Raw genomic sequence first — 20,173 nt, forward strand, 5'->3', positions numbered from 1 at the left:
TTTGGATGATAGGAGTGTTGTGTATGGTGTGGCAACACACCTTCGTTGCTCTATTCTTGTAGTTATATTGTTGTTAGAAGCTGATCTAGCACCAAAATTTGGATATGCTCATCTGTGCTAGACAAGAAGTAGGACAGGGAACAGTCAATGCATATCACCCACTTACTATGTTTTTTTTTTCTTAAAAATATAAATCATGATGTTTTTTTTTTCATATCTAGCAAGCTTCATCCATGTTCACATTGATTGTCACCCGCCCTCCTCGACCTGAGTACCTAGTTTTCTATACTACGTCTCGGCTCGTACTTCAGTTCTAGATTTAGATTAGTTTAATAAAGTGGTACTAGAAAACATCACCATCGCATGCATGGACAAAAGGCAAAAGCGACAAGAAATTGGAAAGAAATGGTGCAACACTCGAGACATGGCTGAACACAAATCTTTTGTAATTAGAAAATTATCTAGTTAATGGAAGAGGACAAGCGCAAGTTGTGCCTCAGTGCACTCATCGCAAGAAAATGGTCTGAGAAGTAGCAGGTCAGTATGCACAATCAACAAACTAAAAGCAAGTAGGTATGCACAATCAGCTAGATTAATTAATCTCTTTGATTATATTGATGCTTAATTACTCCTGCCTAGTAGCTTGGTTGCTTGTGACTGTTGCATTGCAGCAAGTGCTACCGTCAACGAGGACGAACTGAGTGGACTTAAAACGCAACTTCCTGCTGGATGCATCCTCAGTTCAATATTGCCTAGTGCAAAGCAACGGTAAGATAGGATCAAACTTGATCTTGTATTTTTGTCACAAACCTCAACCCACCATCCATCACATGTATCGATGCTATGGTGGTCCAGTGCAGCGCATGCGAGCACCTAGATTGGAGTTTTTATTTTGTTTCCTTTTTTATTGCTACCTCGTACTTTCATGTTCATGTCTAACACATATATAGGGCATCTTTTTTCATAATGCACACATTGTCGATCTCATGTTCAAGCTCGTCTGTTCATGCATGGCACGGCTTAAATGGCACAAAGGTCTTGTTGTAACTTGCTTATCTATCTAATAATACGACTGATTCACGGTCTAAATAATTTAGGCCATTGGCATCTATCTATCTTCTATCTATTACGGAATATATATACTAAAAGGAAAATACAGGTCAAATATAGAGAAACTAGCTAGAAATTCCCACAATAATCAAAAAGATCTGATCATTGATTATTAGACTTAGAATTTATAGCCGTTAGATTTAAGTAAAGAGGTATTTTTTTCATTAGAATTTTGACCAATATTAGTAAGGTAATCTTGCAACCCTGTGTTTACGTGAAGAATAGTCTGTACAAAAAAAAGTATAATCGCGTAAAGGATATTTTTTCACACTAGTAGTCACGTAGGAATTTTTATTATTTATAAAAGAATAGTCACCTAACAGGACACGGACTGCTGTAGTTGATCGGAATTTAATAAAAGCAAACAGTGCTTAAGACGTATCTCGATCCGCAGGATACTCGCGCCTCCATCCAAAACAAAACAACATCGTGTATGCTAGCTTTTTTGCCTGTTTTTCTTCGGGGACTGTGTACGTGGCGGTTTCTCAAAACAAAAAAGGGTAGTATGTTGTGGCAGAGATAAAAACGTGTACGTAGTTTTCTTTTCTTTTGAAGATGCAAAACCAAAAACACAAGACAAATACATTTCTTATCTTTGTTCAGTACAAAACACAAAAAGGAATACAAATGTTTCAGTACTCAATTCACGACAGAATTTTATATAAGGCTACACGCCATGCATGCTCTCACTTTATAGTAGCAGCCTTGAAAATTCAATGCAGACGTAAGAATTATAAAATCTTCACAAATTTGAGTACTAATTACACAAATTCCATTAGATGAGCATACATTGATTGCATCGAATAGTATGGATCGAGGTACCACGAAGATAGTTAGGGAAAACTTATACAATAGTACTCCCTCCGTCTAGATGTGTAAGTCATCTTAGTTGTGCACCGCGACCAAGGTGTAGTGGAAAACGAGAGAACTTAAAGTCTTTTTGCTAATTAATAGCATTGCATGCAATGAACTAACCAATGCATGTCATGTTTGTTAGTCTCAAGTCATTAAAAGCATTCACAACCCACATCTCTTATTGGTTGATATGTCACGAAACAAGAAATGACAAGGAAGTTAATGTACCGTGCCTAAGTGTTTTAAGATTATTTGGTTTTCGTAAGGTGACTTATACACCTAGACGAAGGGAGTACTATGACATAGCAAAACAGAAGACAATTTGAACCCTACAAATTTATAGCAAGTGCTGATGATCCTCACACAATATATGCTCTCTGCACAATTTCTATTATCAGCAACGTAACAAATTCCTTTAGTTAATATAATTTTTTTGGACGTGTGATTTGGCATCATTGATTAGCCAAACCAAGGCCTTAGGCTTATAGTCATACACAAAACAACAACTGATCTACAGACCTATTCTAGAGAACATAGAACACCTGATCTAGTGAATTTGCAAATTGTTGGTTGATTTGGTTGGCGTTCTCTCAGCTCGATGTGGGACTGGAAACTGAAACAATATCATTAGTTATTTTTTCATAATACATTTTTAGTTATCTATGAGCAACCTAATCATATGTTCATATACCGAATAAATATTGAAGTTACCACTTAAAAATGTACCAATGTCTAAAATATTGTGTATTATATAATAAGAGCGGTAAATAGGAGTGTAAAATATGTGCAAAACATTAAAAAAATCAACATTTTTCACGCAATAAAGATGTAGACCTCACATTTGCGAGGGGTGACCCTCCTAGTGTATATAAAAACTGTTTTGGGTGTATACGGAAAATGTTGAATGTGTACTAAAAGAATGTTAACTGTGCTCAACCAAAAAGAGACAAACGAAAAATGAGAAAAACAAATAAAAATGAAGAACACCCAATAAGAACGAAAAATAAAAATAGAAAACAAAACAAAGAAAATGGAAAACACGAAGAAGCCAATTCAAAAGAATGAAAAGAGAAAAACCCTGAGAACTCAACAAAGATAACCGATGAAAACAAAAAAATATATAAAAAGGAAAAAAGAAAAGAAAAAACAAATAGAGAAATAAAGTAATAAAAACAATGATTTTATTTTGAGAAACCAGTAAAAACCGGGAAAGAAGCAAAGAAAAAGTAGAAAACCTGAAAAACCATGAAGAAACAAAGAAAAAAAAAGAAGCCAGCGAACTCACTCTATTGAACGAATCCATGAAGGAAACATACCAAGGAAAACAGGCTACAGTGTGTACGCGAAAGCTTTAGGCGAGACGGAAGAAACTGTCACACTAAGCGAGATATAGTCCGCGCGGCCCACACATCCAATAAGGTTTGCCACTGCCCACCTGCCGATGCTCCGGCACCTCAGTAGAACCCCCCTGCAAACTGCAGATTCCGTTCATTCCTTTGTTCCTTCCGAGGAAGTTGATGGACAGGAAGGATCGTCTCATAACTACCGGCAAACTCTCAATGGTGACCTGATGGAACTGAGGAAGCTTCATAGTAAGCACAAGCTTTGATGTGGATGCAATACGCTCATCAGAGAAGACTTGACCTGGCACTGGACAACGAAACTTTCTGGTTTCACATGGCCTTGTGGAATTTCGAGGTAAATACACTCAAATTACACTAGGCTACCAGTCTTTGTTAGTGTACTAAATGTATTCGTTCACAACATCGATTTGAATAAGCAGCTTGCTTGGACAAACCAGAGTTTATGTATCTTGTCAAGAAGATACAAAACTTTCTGGTTTCCCATGTTTGGATGTTCAACATATAAGATACTCCCTCCGTCCCAAAGTTAGTAGAAAGTCGAGATTCTTATTTTGTTTGGGACGGAGGGAGTATAACATTAGATTTCTCTTGCATGCTCAGTCTTGCCCTGCTGCCATCTGCATCTGACAAATCACTCTGAACCCGAGCAACACAACAGGTAGTCTGTCGTTTCACCCTTAAGAAATACTCCCTCCGTCCGGAATTACTTGTCCCTCAAATGGATTTATTTCAGAGCGCACGTCATTGCTTCCATGTGAATATGCTGTCACGACTTTCAGCAATATACAGACGACTCCAAGTCTCCTTCTCTATTGTTACCTTTTGTTGGCATATAAAAATTGGGCTGTCAAGTTGGGGACCTTTATTTTGCAGCCGTTGGGGCTGTTGCAGTTGAGGTGCAAGTTGGACATTTAAAGATGCCTAAGCCATCTCTGTGTCAAAGACAAAGAAGCAACGACCACACCTCAAGCCATACAACAAGATCCAACCCAGCCTAGCCTCTGAAGATTTGAAACACCAGCAACCCCAATGGCGCAACTGGAGCAGCCAGGATCAACGAACATGACCAAGGCGTTGGAAGCTCTTTCGCCGTGGCTCGAGAACCCACGGAGCATAGTCACGCAAGTGGAGGCACTCGTCCTCGCCGCAGCCGTGCTCCTGCTCCTCCAGCTGCTCCTCTGTTCCTGCAGGCGGCAGTCGAGCAACGCCCTCATCCAGGGCGGCGCGTGGGTGTCCTACACCATGTCGTTCCCTCTGGTCACCTACGCCTTGGGCATGATGCAGACTTCCCCGGTGAAGAATGTCATGTACCCCGTCTGGGCCGTCTCCTTGTTCCTGGTTGCTGGATGCACCAACGTGGTGACATCCTACGATCTTGACGACAACAAGCAGTGGAAGAAGCATCTGTTCGAGCTGTTTCAGTATGCCCTCTACTCAGCAATTAACATTAAGCTGCTTTTCCCTTATAGCACCGCAGAAATATTCAGTCTTGAGGCTAAATCTATCGAGTCTATATCCATCACCCCTGTTATCATGATCCTCAACTTGATTGTGCTGCTCACAAATTTTGTGAAAGTTATCTCGTGCTGGAAGGTAGGCGTTGACTTCTCCACCATACGAGTTGCTCATTTCATGAAGCAGCAGGCCAGAGAGGAAGGTCCTAGTGTGTTCAACCCTGAAACCATGGAAGGCTACAAGTACCCTATTCGCTGCGGTAGAGACGTAACAATCGGCATTGACGAGGTCTGGAAATCGGAAAGCACGCTTTTCAAGTCAGGTCGTTCCACGAAACTGAAAGATTTTTGCCTATCATATGCCTTGTTTAAGCTCTTGAGACGGCAGTACCATGGGATGGAATGTGCTGAAGCCGGCCTTCCTGAAACCCGTGATTTTGTCTTGAAGGGATTGCTGCTGAAAGAAGACGACTGGCATATTGCAAGGGCGTTCAGGATTGTAGAAGTAGAATTGGGGTTCTATCATGACTTTCTCTTCACCAAATACAGTATCATCACTAAGTGGGAGAAATTGTTCTTTGCAATGTGGATTCTGAGGATACTTCTTATATCTGTTGTTTTACGCTATGTGACCCAGAATTCATTGGCTGTCATGACGAAAGCTGCTATCATCGAGGTGCCTACCAAGACTGCTGATACTCTCATTACTGTACTTGTTCTAACCATTATTCTCGTGGTTGAAGTTCTGCAAGCTCTGCTTTACCTGGTATCAGACTGGGCCAAAGTATCATTTACCAAGAAATATGTCAGAAACCCTTCTTACCGGGTCAATGCTTTTTTTCTGAAGATTATTGTTACCATCAGCAAGTTTAGCATTTTGAGTTATTGGGCAAAACAAATTGGACAGAGTTCGGTGATTTCAGACAACAAATCTTTTGCCAGACATCTGCAGTATGTCACAGAACGCCCTCCACACCCACTTGTGATGTTGTTCAGCACCTCCAATCTTGGCAAAAGGACAAACAGGGTGCGCGTGTGTAGCTTGGTCAAGGGAGCTATGGCAAGGTCCATTAAAATGAGTGAAGATCCTCTAACTAACGGCAAGTCATCACTAGACCGCAATGGAGTGCTGGGAGAATTCTTGTGGGCACTGAATGGACAAACTCAGACAGAGATCATGCTAATTTGGCACATTGCGACTGAGTACTGCGATATTGCTCTAACCTATGCTGCTCTGCCTAATGCCAAGGAAACAGATAAAAACATAAAGTGCCACCGTGAAGTTGCAGTCTGGTTGTCAAGATACTGTGCATACTTGATAGATTCCGCCCCAGAACTGCTTTCAGACTACATAGATACGGAGATGCCCATAGCCATGCTGATGCAAGAGATGCGCAAAGCTTTCGGAAAATGTACATCCACGCATGCCAAATTTGAGGTCATGAAGAATTTAGAAGAGCAGGAGAAGAAGACCATGTTCAGGCAGGGAGTGAAGCTGGGGAAGCAGCTTGAGTGCTTGGATGCTGCTGGGCGGTGGAAGGTGATGGAGGAATTCTGGTCGGAGACCATCGTCTACATTGCACCATCAGATAATGTCAACGGGCACTTGGAACGCCTTGCAAAAGGGGGAGAGTTTCTAACCCACATCTGGGCTCTGCTATCTCACGCTGGCATCCGGGCGATAAACAGGGAGCAAGATAACAACACCATGCCCAGCCACCCATCCCAAGAAAATGTGTGATTTCATCTGGAAAGGGAAAATATGGAATTATTCGAGTTTTTTCTTATTTGTAATTCGAAATTGCGTGTGCGTTTTCCTTTCTTATGGAAGAGTAAATTACAGTTGTAAATGTTACAAACATCTGGTCGCTATACTCTCCTAATGTTTAAATTGTGTGTTGAACACTTGGCTTTGTTGTTGCTGCTGCTGATTACTTGGTTCTGAAGGGGTTTCTGAAGAATAGCTTCTGTTAGTCCAACAGTCATAAATCAAAATTGAGCAATTTGGGTTCGATTGGAATGCAATCGACAACCATTAAAAAATTGATTTTGGTGTCATCACAAAATTAATCATGAATTGCTACCAGTTTTAAAGGCACTAATCCTATGCTATGATTGGATTATGAAGAACAATTCTTGGCATCGACTTTTTTTTTTGCGGGGGTGGCATCGACTAAATTTAACAAACACAAAACTTAGAAACTACAGGGAGTACCAGAAAGGTTACCTTTGAGTTGTAGAACATGGATTTAAAATCAATTCATTTACTCTGATCCCAATCTAGGCAGTCCCTCATCTGCTGCTACAACTTGTTGCTGGCTACCGCTGCACAAGGCGAGGTGAGACAAGCACGTTCCGCCCAAGGAAATGAAGGATACTCACGCGAGGCGAAAGCATCCATCGGCGACCAGCTCCCTGCTAAAACCCAAAGCATTTGTGCCTATTTGCGTTGCTGATCCGTTTCATGTACTATGTGCAGGTTGAGGAAGAAGCTATGGTTCAAGATTCGAAAAGGGGCGTTCAGCCTCCTCTGTTTTCGTCCCCTGTCCACACCGCCGTCTCCTTCCAAGCCTCCTCTGTTTTCCTGCCCCGGTGCCTCACCGCCCACTCCTCTCCGCGCATCTGCTCTGCCCATACTTGGTGCGGCCCTCCACGAGAAGCACATAGACACTGGCCCACCTGGCCCCACATAAAATGAGCCCTATCTGCACTCCAGCCAAAACCCTAGTCACATTCCACTCCACTCCTCTCCCCTCCAGTCCACTCCCTCCACCCACAAGCTCCCGTCCGTCGATCTCCTACCCTCTAAGGCATGACGGTCAACAGATCCAAATCGTACACCTCCAGATCCGTTGACCTCGAGCTCATCCCACACTTTAGAAATACTAAGTCGGGTGGCAATTTAGTAGATTATAAGCCAATGTTTCATCAGTTCAATTATCCAGCTAAACAATGTGAATCTAGGAAAGAAAAAGAACTGAAATGATTGGTTAGGCATTCTAGCAGCCACCTTCAGTGCACGGAAACAGGAAATGCCTCATCAGGTGCAAGACACAGCTTGTAAAGTAAAGCTGGTAAATTTGGTACGCTCACCGCTCACCTCACATGGACCTTTGAAATCGACAAAGGGCACCGGAGTCGGGGAAGAAGTAGGCGGTCCACCTCCCGCCCGCGCACCGGCCGCTGTTATGCCGCTAGTCTACCAGAGATACAAGAATTCCTACGGAGGAGTCGGGGGTCTGCAATCGAGGTTGAGGTACAGGGGTGAGTGAGCCTGTCGCCGCTGCCGCCGAGGAAGACGAAGACGAGATCCCGTTTCCGTCGCCGTTGCCACCGCGGTGGGTCGTCGAGTCGGACCGACAGCGGCGAACCAACACATTTGTCTCAAAAAACTTGCAGCTATACGGGTCGAGAGCAAAGCAACGGAAAGCCGGAACAAATTTCAGACGGCGAAAACAAAGACTGTAAAGGGAATAAATTCAAGAGTGGACAAATTATTTGTTCAAGAGAAAAGTATATTTTTCGTCCCTCAACTTTAGGTGAAGTCTAAATTTGATCCCTCAACTCCGAAACCGGACAACTTGCATCCCCAACTAACGAAACCGGACAAGGTTCGTCCCTGCTCTCGATTTTGACCGGTTTTAGTGCTGACTGACCCCGGTTTTGACCGGTGCTGACTCAAATTCGTCTAATTTTTTCATATCCATGAACTTTTTGAAATTTGTGTACTGTTTTCAAATCAGTGTATTTTTTCAAGTTCGTGTGATTTTATCAAATCCAAGTACTTTTTTTCAAATCTATGAAGTGTTTTTGAATTTTGCGTACTTGTTTCAAATCCGCATACTTTGTAAAGTTGGTGTATTTTTTTAATCCATGTTCCTTTTCCAATCCATGAACTTTGTTTGAAATTCAGATACTTGTTTCAAGTTGACATAATTTTTCAACTCCACACATTTTTTTTCTATTTTGCGTGAAAGAAATTCAAATCCGCGTACGTTTTCAAGTTCGCATAAAATTTTCGAATCCAAAAAAATGTACGCGAATATGAATAAGTACGTCAATTTTAGAAAATTACACGAATTTGAAAAAACCACATGAACTTTAAAAAAGTACGCGGATTTAAAAAATATGTGTACTTGGAAAAAGTACGCGGATTTGGAAAAAGTACACAATTTTTTTAAAAGTTCACGTATTTGAAAAAGTACCCGAATTTGAAAACATTAAGCGGAATTAGAAAATGTACGCGGATTTGAGTCGGCACGGTCAAAACTGGGGTGTGACAACACCAAAACCGGACAAAAACCATGACTAGGGATGAATCTTGTCCAGTTTCAGTAGTTAAAGATGCAAGTTGTCCGGTTTTGAAGTTAAGGGACCAAATCTAGACTTCACGAAGAATTGAGGGATGAAAAGTATACTTTTCTCTTTGCTCAACATGTTCTGCTTAACACTAATTTCTACTCCATATCCGAAGAGCAAACGATGCTTTAGGTTCGTCAGGGTTGACAAGCTACAGTTAAGTTATAGCATGTCACAGCTGGCTGTCCACTCTGAACTCTGAAGCAGCAGTTCGTTACAACACTTGAACCTTTTATTTCTCAGGTTCTTTGATTGGTAGCTCGAACTGAACCGCAACCATTAAATTTCAGACTTGTAACTAAGTTTACAGTAGGCTTGCATGATTTTCCGAGGCTGCATCACCGTCGTCGTCGTCGTCATCATCTCTGGTGTGCCAACTTCTGTCCATTCTCTGCATGCTCCCGTCGACCGATCCGGCAAGATGAGCAGTGATCATGGTGGACCATCGCCAAAATGATTTGTGTTAGTGATGAAAGGAGTGTAAAGAGGCATTTTTCAGAGAGCGAAGAGATCCAATATGATTTGTGTTAGTGATGAAAGGTGTGTTTCATGTACATGCACCACATGATGCACGCTTGAGAACCTAACTAGTTCATACTGATGCTGCTCAAAACAGTGTATATTTTTACAAGGACTAAGTGGGGAGGTGGAGGAAGATGGTGTGGTGGGGAGCTTAGCTCACCAGTGGTAGCGGCAAGCAAGATCCGGAAGTGGCGGCGGCGCCAAGGTCTGGCCAGAGCAGACGCGGTGGAAGAGATGGTGGCGAGGCAATGCCATAGGAGTGGAGAAGGCGGTGGCGGAGGCTGGAAAGAGACGGCGGTGGGGAGGGAGGATCAGGCGGTCCTTTGGGGAAGAAAACAGAGGAGCCAAGTGTCTGGCCTCATCAAATTCAAGGAGGTGAAACCTGCACGATGATCACCCAACATGCTCAGTACCAGAAAATCAACATGTCACAATGACAAGATGTAATGTGACTTCACTAAACACACACTGAATCATCACCTTTTGATGTAATTACTTACCTTTGGAACGACGGATGAACAACTGCAGCTCCGGCGAGGCAATTAACTTCTGAATGCCAACTTGTCAATTCACTGTCTAATTGTTCTGCACTGCAGGAACCGAGTAATGAATGTAAGATTCAGAAACTCACGAATATGAATGCTCTGTTTATTATCAATTAGATTCGGTCAACAGGTGAACCTGCCAAAGTTGTAGAAACTCTGACGCATGTAAGTGAAACGTCAACATAAAGCAATCTCCATAGTCTGCGCATAATGTAATTGGCCGTCGGTGACACCATAATCAACCTGTTCCAATGTTGCAGAAACATGCTTTTATTAGTATTCAGATATATTCAGATAAAAAGGCTAATTAAACATTCTTGATTTAAACAACAAGAATGGAGAAAAAAAAGGGTGTGCTTCCTACACCATATACACCAATTAACAACCACTTGTATCATCTAAAACTGTTTAGCTAGATCAGTATACCTGAACAGAGGAGAAATTGCTCTTGCATCCGAACTGATTATGTCGTGAAACAGAAGCTGCCCAGTTACTAGGAAGTATGCCAATGCGCATGCAGACAAGCGAATCGGCCGATACTCCGAGGAACCAATGAAAAGACTTGTATGATCTGACACCTGAAACATACCACACAGGTTAGGATAACGATCAGACTCTTAATTATTTAAAAGAAAGGAACATTTATGTATAGCAGAAACAAACATGCATTCACCTTAAGGACATCAAAACATACGCTTCCATTTCTGTTATAGTTTGGATGCAACAACCAAGTTCTGAATTTCCAGAAGCAAAGCTGACGGTTGGTTGTAATGGTTCTGCAGAATCCAAGTAATGAATGTAAGACTCACAGACAAGCAAGGTAAGGGGACTCACTGATATAATTCATTACTTTGAGTTGGTCAGTTGATGAACCTGCTAATTAGGAACTGAACCTCTGAAGGATGCCGGTTAGCGAAACATCATATAGTTGGCAGTTGGTGGTCCCATGGACCGTCCAAGAGCATGAAAAATGACACCTGTTCCAATATTGCATATAACGTACACGTTTTAGAACTGAGATACCCAGAAAAGGGTAAGGGGAAAATAGTTGCATTATGCCACCAAAAATGGAGCTAATAAGGTGTGCTGCTTACACCATATGCATTCAAAGCGTTTTGTCTTCCTCTTCCATGATGCTTTCCACAGCTGATCATCATTCCAAGACTCCAGTGTTCATGGTAGAACCACACAGCTGCTACTTTAGGATACTTTTGTTACTGTTATTGTTTGGTTGGAGCAACCAATTTAGTACTGAATTCCAAATCCACTGTTGGCCCTAATTGTTCTGCAGAACCATAGTAGTAAAGAACGTTAGGTTAGAAAACCAACATATAAATGCTCAGACAAACCCACATTCCAGATGACACTGTATCTAACCATGAATGAAAAATACATAAGCATGCATTCACCTTCAGGTCCATATATGGATATAGTGTCTTCTTGGTCTTCAAAATTTTGCACGCAGCATTGCAGTGTATAAAACAAGCAGCACAACTGTGTAGAAAACGAAGATATACAAGGTCAGATAGCTGTACAGTGTATAACTGATATGCACATCAGAATGAGTACAAGTACAGGTTGGTTTTGTGCGCGCTTTACCAATTAACCGGCCGGCAAATGGATTGATTGACTGACGTGTGGACCTGCAACATGACTTGCATTGATCCTGACCAGATGGTGATCTATTGTCTTCTATCTCTGTAAGAGTCAGCCGAAAGGTTTGACGACTTATGTACACGATGAGGTTGAAAGGAGCAGCTGTGCCCGCAATTTGTTTTTTACTACAACATGCAATTAAGCCACCTATCAGAGTTAACAAGGTGTTATTTTTTTTTACTGCAACAAGTTATTGTATAGTTAGTATAGTACAAAACAGTAGAATCGTGGGAGATATTTCCTTTCCTCGTACATAAGAAAAAAAAGGGAAGCATGCTAGATAGATAGCAGGAGGCGTGTTGTTACCTTGTGTTACTCAGAATCAGTATCAAAACCTGGTAGGCTTCCCTCTAATTTCTCAATTTGCTCTTGTAACTCGGGACTGCAACCTGTTGCGCGTAGTGCCTTCAGTGAAGTGGGGAAGGGGCCCTTTGGCAGAGATTGGACTTGAGGACAACAACCGACAACTATTTGCTGAAGAGAAGGAAGGCTGTATAACCCCTGAGGAAGGGACGGCAGATTCGGGCAATTCCGAACAGTGAAGAACTTAAGGGATGTGAGGAGCTCAAGAGCTCTCTCTTCCTCTCCCGTGAAGCTTTCCGCCCGCTGATCATGAATGAATATTAAAACCTCGAGGGTAGCGGCGAGGAGGGTGCAGATGGGAGCAACAAGCACCGCTGAGATGCAATCCACTTTAAGCAATCTCAATCGGAAGGAGCCTGTCGGCAATGATAGGTTGGTCCTTGCTCCCGCCAATTCCGAGAACATATCCGCTGATACAGAGCGGCCAAGACACTTATCTGTGTTATACACCATCAAATCATCAAGGTTGACTCTGATGAGAGGATTGAACCCATCCATTGTTAAATTCTCGCAGTCCACCAGTTTTAGACTTGTGAGACAAGTGAGGTTTGAGAGAAGAACCATTGACTGCATGCCTGACTCTCCTTTGATCTTAAGTTCCTTGAGGGAAGCAGGGAAAGGCCTGATGGTGTGAGCTGCTTCGATGGGCCACCGAAACAAGTTGGGACAATCCTTTACTTTAACTGATTCGAGGCAAGTGATATCCTGCAGTCCAGGGCACGTGATGCTGCATTCGGAGAAATATAATCTTGCTATGGATTTCAGTTTATTGAGCTCCGCTGACAGCCCACCACTATACCCATCAATGATCATGTGCCCTTCAGAATAACTAAGCAATGAAGAAGGAAGTGCCACACGACAAAATGTCAGCGTGGACGTGTGAGGCATGGGTGGCAGAGACAACTTTGGGCAATAACGAGACATTAGCTCCCCAGAAAGGGCATCACGCAGAGATTGGGACAATCTACACATCTGACGTATTCTAGCCTTGAAAAAGAATGGGCATTAGCTCCCCCAACCCACTCCACAAATTCAGGTAAACTATCAAGAACGATCCGCTTCAAACACACAAAGCTTTTGTCTGTGACGGCACCAAAGCCAGGTCTGATCTCACGAAGTGCAGAAATCCTGATCAATGTGAGTGACGTGAGATGCAATAGCTGCCCAAAAGGTGGAAGGGTGCTCCAAGACACACCCTCTAGGTGGACAGACCCCAGCCTTTGATGCTAATGTCACCACGCAACCAGCTAGGACCAGTCATACCACCATGATTTATAATGCTAAGTGCACCAAGATTATGGTGTGGCTGAAGAGCATCCAGAACATCAGATTCTGTGCTATGTTGGTGATCTGTACCCCAACTAACGTCAACTCTTTCAAATCTCTTTTACACACAAGCTTGGCTTCTGTAGCTTCATCCCTGGTTGCCACCTTCTCAAGATTATGTATGCTGAGCTCTCCTCCAAGCTCTGTGAGTTTCCCCAACTCTGTCAGTTCAAATCCAACACTCTCTTTTTTAACACAGAACTCTTTTAGCTCCTGCAAACATTTCATCTTTCCGATTCCACGAACATTGTATTGGAGTTCTTCGTCAACAAAAAGATGGCGCAAATTGATAAGGCGGCTAATGTCATTAGGTAATTTATATCTAGAATGGCTTGTAAGGTCTAAGAATTTCAAATGATAAAATGTGGATATTGTACTAGGAAATGTCATTTCGTTGTACTGATCTGGTCTCATATCAATTTTTAGGTATCGGAGGTGGATAAGTTTTGAAAAGTTTGGCAAAGAGTTTTGGGATTTCGCTACTATATATAGGACACGAAGACCCTCTATTTCCTTAAAAATATATTTCAAAAATCCATCGGTTGTTTCTGCAACAAAAATCATCAAAGCCCGCAAATTGCTAACGTCTATCTTGCTCCTCAATTTTACCATTTCTCCCTTAAAGTTCTCTTCAATTATATCTTTCATTGTGATGGATAAGTGTCGAACAGTTTGTGGGATGGCATCAACTCTAAAACTTGAACGGCATATGTTGAGGCACTCTTGTGACGAAACATTTCGAGACAGTTCATGTAATAAATCGTGCATTACATAGCATTGTTTCTCAAAAAAATCAACATCCTCCACAACAAAACCATTATCTACTAGTTCCTCTAGATAATTCTCATCTTTTTCTATGATTCCTAGTGCAATCCAAAAATACGTAATATCTAACTTGTTAAACTGAAAATCTTCGGGGAACAAGGAAAAATATGAAAAACATTTTTTTAGATGAAAAGGAAGGTAATCATAGCTAATCCTTAATGATGGCATAATGTCATCAACATTTTCCTCCTTTTGCCACTCATTGTTTTCAAGAACTCCATTCCAATGTTCCCGAGAAATGTTCTTCCTCAGTAAACGACCAACTGTTCTGGCTGCTAGTGGTGAACCCTTCAGTTTATTTCCAATATCTCTTGCAATATCATCTAATTCCTCCTGGCAATACTCATGCCTGTTTACCCCAAATATTAATGATTTAAAGAATGTGAAGAAGTCATCAGACTCTAGACCTTGGAGTGCTATTGGGCTGGTTGTTTTCACCATTTCAGCTTTAGCTGGAAACCTAGTTGTGACAAGAACCATGTTGCCCTTGGCTTTCCCCTTCATGAATGGAGCTAACAATTTTTTCCATCCCTCACCATTGCATTCCCATATATCATCAAAGACAATTAAAAACCTTTTTGACTTGAGTTTCTCTGTTATGGATATTTGCAGCTGATCTAAGCTTGTTGTCTGATATTGAGAGGTGCTTCCTTCTATGCTGCTAAGGATCTGTTGGCTGAGTCTAAGCTCATCAAAATCAGTTGATACACATACCCAAACCCTAACAGCAAAGTGCTCTTTTATCTTATTATCATTATACAGATGTTGGGTGAAAGTTGTCTTTCCAATACCCCCTGGACCAACTATAGGAAGAACAGAAAGGGGTTCACAATGCTCTGTGGCAGTAGTGAGGATATCATCTACAGTTTTCTCAAAAATAGCTCTCCTCCACTAGTAGAAAAGGGGGCTTTGGTCCAGGCCGGGTAAGCCCATTTGTCCCGGTTCAGTCCAGAACCGGGACCAATGGGTGCATTTATCCCGGTTCGTGCGGCTAAGGCATTAGTCCTGGTTCACCTGGGCCCTTTAGTCCCGGTTCATGCCACGAACCGGGACTAAAGGGTGTGATGCCCATTAATTCCGGTTGGTGGCACCAACCGGTACTAAAGGTTAGACCTTTAGTACCGGTTGGTGCCACCAATCGGGACTAATGTGCTTTGAGGCATTAGTACCGGTTCATGGCACGAACCGGTACTAAAGGTCCCATTTTCAAACACCCCCCCTGGACCGCCTTTTCAGTTTTAGAAAAAACAAAACAAAATGATGGAAATGTCAAAAAAATAAAATAAAATAAGTTTCCCATGTGATATGTGGTCTAGTTGTTGGGAAAATTTACAAATATGAATTTCGACTTTATTTACAAAATCTCTCTGGCATTTGTAAAATGGGCATAACTTTTGCATACGAACTTGGATTAAAAAGTTTTTTATATGAAAAATCATCTACTCGAAAAGTTACATCCGATGAAGACGGCCTATGGCCTGTTTGCAAATTTGTAGAATCCTCAAATTCCAAAAGGAAAAAAAGTTATGCTCAAATTTCAGTTTTTTTTAATTTTCATTAAATCTGGTCAAACTATGGTCAAACTACTTGTTCAAGAAGTATTAGTGTTACTAAATAATTATTCAAGAATATTAGTGTTATTAAATAATTATTTCAGTTTTTTTGAATTTTGGTCAAATCTGGTCAAACTATGGTCAAACTGTGGTCAAACAATGGTCAAACTACTTATTCAAGAAATATTAGTGTTACTAAAAAATTATTATTTTTTAGAACAATAGTTTCAAACTTAAACAGTGAAATGTGTGACTTCATGCTCAAGCTAAACTCCTGAGGGTTAATAGGATTGACATCTTACTATTGTCAGGAAAACAACGAGTGCGGACTTGGAAACGAGGGAGAATAGAACCCAGAAGTTAAGCGTGCTCAGGCTGAGGGAGTGGGAGGATGGGTGACCGTCCGGGAAGTTAGATGATTTGGAATGATGAGGGGTGATTAGAGATTAAATTGAGCAGTGATGAGGGGTGGTTAGAGATTAGAGATTAAAATAATTCAGAAATTTGAAAATAAAAAAAATTAAAAAAATTTCAAAAAAAAATCAGAATATTTCCTTTAGTACTACCGACCCTTTAGTCCCGCTTTAGTCCCGGTTCGGGAACCTGGACAACAAGCCCTTTTTCTACCAGTGCTCCCACACAATGTATCTTGGAAAATGCTTGACCCTATGATACGGTGTCTTTGGGTAACTGTTGTGGTGGTGCTTTGGTTTGGAATTAGCTGGAGCAACTTGGAGACACGGTCACGTAGGGATTTTATTTCCTCTACCACTGACTTGATTTTTTTGGACATGATAACTCTATCGAACGACAGCTTAGCAACTGGACCATCATTACCATCACTACCAGGGTTCAAAATTGCATTGGGTGGACTATCAGTAATGACAGCAGCAGCAACACCATCATCATGGTCTTTCATGCGCGAACAAGAAAAGCATGCAAGACAGTTACCGACAGTGTAGCGAAGGGCATGTCGACCGTGGCGAGCATGGCCACGGAGGTCATCACCCATGTCGGGCACCGCATAGTGGGTGCCGTCGAGCTGGTCTTGGATGATGAAGTAGTGGAGCTCATCCAGCGCATCCTCAGCCTCATCGGCTTTGGCGCTGAGCTCCTTCAGCAGCTCCCGCAGACCGTTGTTGTTGCTCACACCCTTGCCCCTCGCCTGGGCCTCTTGCAGTAGCCCTTGCGTGAACAAGAGATCACGTTTCATCTCCGTGTAGTTGAGGCCGAGCTGGGAGCTGGCAACAAACGCCTCCACGAACTCATTGGACAGCAGATTGAGCACGCTGCCGATGAGCCCGTTCGCCGCGCCGATCGCCGCCTCCATTTGCTCCGGTGCCCAAAAGGCAGGTTAACTATGGTGGTTGGTGGTATGTATGACAGAGGTTGTATGAGCAAGCTAAGATAGCTGTTCGGATGTGTGCCTCTGGTGGGTTGATGTGATCCTCTGCAATTAGCGATACCTAGTAAAGTTTTGTGCAACTAAGAGAGCTAGATCTGAAATTGAAGCACGGGCCAGGCCAGCATAAGAAAATCAATCAGGAATCCGAGGCAGAAGACAGTCCATGTGCTAAGCAACAAAGCACGGGACAAAAAGGTGCAGAATTTTAAAGGAAGAAGAGCAGAGTGACCTGCTGCATTGACTCGATGGAAATCGCTGCGACCGAGCGTTGCTAATGCCTTGTTTCATCTGCACACGCGCGTGCATGTGAGGCGATCGATGGTGAACGGGATGGGGAGCCACAGCTCGTTTAGTGTCTGGACAATCAGGCTTGGTGTTGGTGATCGACATAGACACACACAGCATGAGTAGATACAGATCCATGAGGAACGTGGCCATTTTTCATTAGTTTTTTTTGCATGGTAATACGTGTCTTATTTATATCATAAAGAACAAAGTACAAGTCACGTAAAGACCAACATGACAAAATTGAAAAGATAACAAAACATCTCTGAGCTTGACAGCAACGCCCGTCACCTGTCTCCAGCACCACCACAGCAGCCACCGAAGTAAAGAATGACGGATCGCCTCTTCACCCGAACTCGACGCGGCTCCATCGCTGATAACCACTAGTATTGTTTGCAAAGAGGATGTTCTTCTTGTTTAGTGTCTGTACTCTTGCTCTTGTCATCCTCTTCAGTTAACTCATAATTACAGTAGTAAGTACTAGTACTAAGCTAGCTAGATCTAAAACGGAAGCACGAGCCAAGGCAGTATACAAGCGAATACTGCCTTACTCGATGGAAGGAAATTGCTGCGACCCACCGTTGGTTGCCTCATCTGCACGCGAGTGCAACCGCGGATCGATGACGAACGGGAAGCGGAACCGCAGGTCGAGGTGCCGCACCGGCCATGGCGTGAGGAACAGGGCTCTGATTTGTCATTCAGTTGTGTACTCCTATAAATGATTTTGTGGAAAATAATTTTGATTTTCATATGGTATTTCTATTTCTTGATGCAATACTAGGAATCAATAAAAAGCCTCCATAGTAAAATAAAACTTTGTAAAATGATTTGAATACTTTTACGAAAAGGATATTTGGATACTTTTACTAAATAATGATTCAATTCTTTAAACACATGAATAGAAAAACCACCGGAACCGAAAGGTGAAACCCATGCCTCATAGATACTTATAAATCAATCGGGATAGAAGATGGTTCTCCCGTGATGAGAAATCGGTTGCCTATACTCCACATAATATAGGAAGTTTAAGAACTTATGTCCAGCAAACATTTTTAGGGTTCACAATTGGTATATAACTAATTGCCAAAATGGACAATAACTAACTTCCTCATGAAATATCTAACTTCCTCATGAAACTTATGTCCAGCAAACATTTTTATTGTTGGCGGCAGTCTCCGCACCCCACTCACAACACTCGTCGATAGTAGTGCGCCGCTCGGGAAGTCGCACTGTGGCGGCCGGTCGTACTCCATCAAGCGACACCGATGACAGTGTGCCATCGATCTCATCCTGGCTCGCGATGTGGGAGCTCGATCTCGTGATATAGTGGAGGAGGCAATGCACTTGTGATCGGTACGTGGATTGACTGTGCCCTATGGTACTGGGCTCACCTTCGCCGCCGTTTGTAGTGTGGGCCGCCACGTGGTGAGTTCGCCATCGCCGACGTCTAATCTGGACAGCCAGTGGTATCAAGCGATGAAAGAGATGCTGACGCATCATATCCTACGAGAGGAGGAAGGGATCTTGACGTTCACGGCCAAGGGCCGTCGTGTGCTCATGGAGGAGCCCTTGTGTAAACGAGTGGGTCGGAAGCTAGGGCAGCATCCAAAGTGATGATAGTTGAATTGCTCCTCTCATGCTAGTGGCACATGGGCTTCGGCACAGGCACTATGAGTTTCTTCTGCGGTAAGTTCGTTCACTAGGACGATGCCAGGGTAGCAGCATTGGGGTCATGGTAGACTCTACATGCTATTTCACACAATTGTACCAAATCCGTGCCACATCATGGGTAGCAACTCCGAATCCCATGGGGTTGGTCTACAGTGGGATTACGTGTCACCCATCTGCAGGGAGCGCCTTTCCGGCCTAGCGTGGAGGGATAGCTGGTGCAACTATCGGAAGATCCACAATTGAGATGGTGTTCCAGCGCCGGGCCTAGCGGTGATGAACTTGCATCGTGCTTGCCTTCATTGGTTGGTCTTGACAACTAAGATGATAGTCTTTGTCCTTGTTGTCTTCGGCTCGACATGACGATGTCGGCGTGGAGGCGTGCCCATATTTAAGGCGTTGTTGAGGAAGAAGTAGACTTTGTTGTTGATGTTAATTTCATAATTTTAATGGTTCTTCCATAGTTGTCTTAGTTTCATACTCTACCTGTTAATGACTTTAGCTTCATTGCCTTGCATTAACTTCAATAAAAATGATGCAGATGACAGTGGTTTCAATCTCCTTTAAAAACAATTGTTTTTTATTTGGATATATACCTGGTACGTGTGTCTAAAATAAAATATATGGACGAAGAATTACTTTACAGACCATGTCTATGTCCTAAACTATTTAGACAGTGAATCTGTTATGTTAGAAAGATGAAGATATGATCACACCTCCCTCTCGCGTTGCGTCCCCCGTGGGCGGCTCAGGAGGGCTCAGCCGCCGCCGCCGCCTAGTAACCCTCCAACGCCCTTCTCCCCCTCCGCCGCTGCCGATGGTCGACGCCGGGCAAAGCCCGTGCGTGCGGCGGTAGCGGTGGAGGGTCTCTCCTTCTTCTCCC

The 20,173-nt window shown here is 42.8% G+C and overlaps 1 protein-coding gene, 1 long non-coding RNA gene and 1 pseudogene across 2 annotated transcripts; all 3 read right to left on the minus strand.

Moving 5' to 3' along the window:
* Window positions 1-9,181: 9,181 nt before the first annotated feature.
* On the minus strand, window positions 9,182-10,409 carry LOC123147219 (uncharacterized). The gene is made up of 3 exons (XM_044566466.1): window positions 10,346-10,409; window positions 10,165-10,254; window positions 9,182-10,046 (listed from the first exon to the last, which is right to left on the minus strand). The coding sequence occupies exons 1-3, from the start codon at window positions 10,372-10,374 to the stop codon at window positions 9,821-9,823; spliced, it is 345 nt and encodes a 114-aa protein (XP_044422401.1). The 5' UTR covers window positions 10,375-10,409; the 3' UTR covers window positions 9,182-9,820.
* Window positions 10,410-10,707: 298 nt separating this feature from the next.
* Window positions 10,708-11,152, minus strand: LOC123149665 (uncharacterized). The gene is made up of 3 exons (XR_006474807.1): window positions 11,083-11,152; window positions 10,883-10,985; window positions 10,708-10,787 (listed from the first exon to the last, which is right to left on the minus strand). It is a non-coding gene; the product is annotated as an uncharacterized lncRNA (long non-coding RNA).
* A 466-nt stretch (window positions 11,153-11,618) lies between these two features.
* LOC123149815 (putative disease resistance protein RGA1) lies at window positions 11,619-17,468 on the minus strand (annotated as a pseudogene).
* Between the last annotated feature and the right edge of the window lie 2,705 nt (window positions 17,469-20,173).

Source organism: Triticum aestivum, chromosome 7A (assembly GCF_018294505.1).
Source record: "Triticum aestivum cultivar Chinese Spring chromosome 7A, IWGSC CS RefSeq v2.1, whole genome shotgun sequence".
Taxonomy (NCBI): domain Eukaryota; kingdom Viridiplantae; phylum Streptophyta; class Magnoliopsida; order Poales; family Poaceae; genus Triticum; species Triticum aestivum.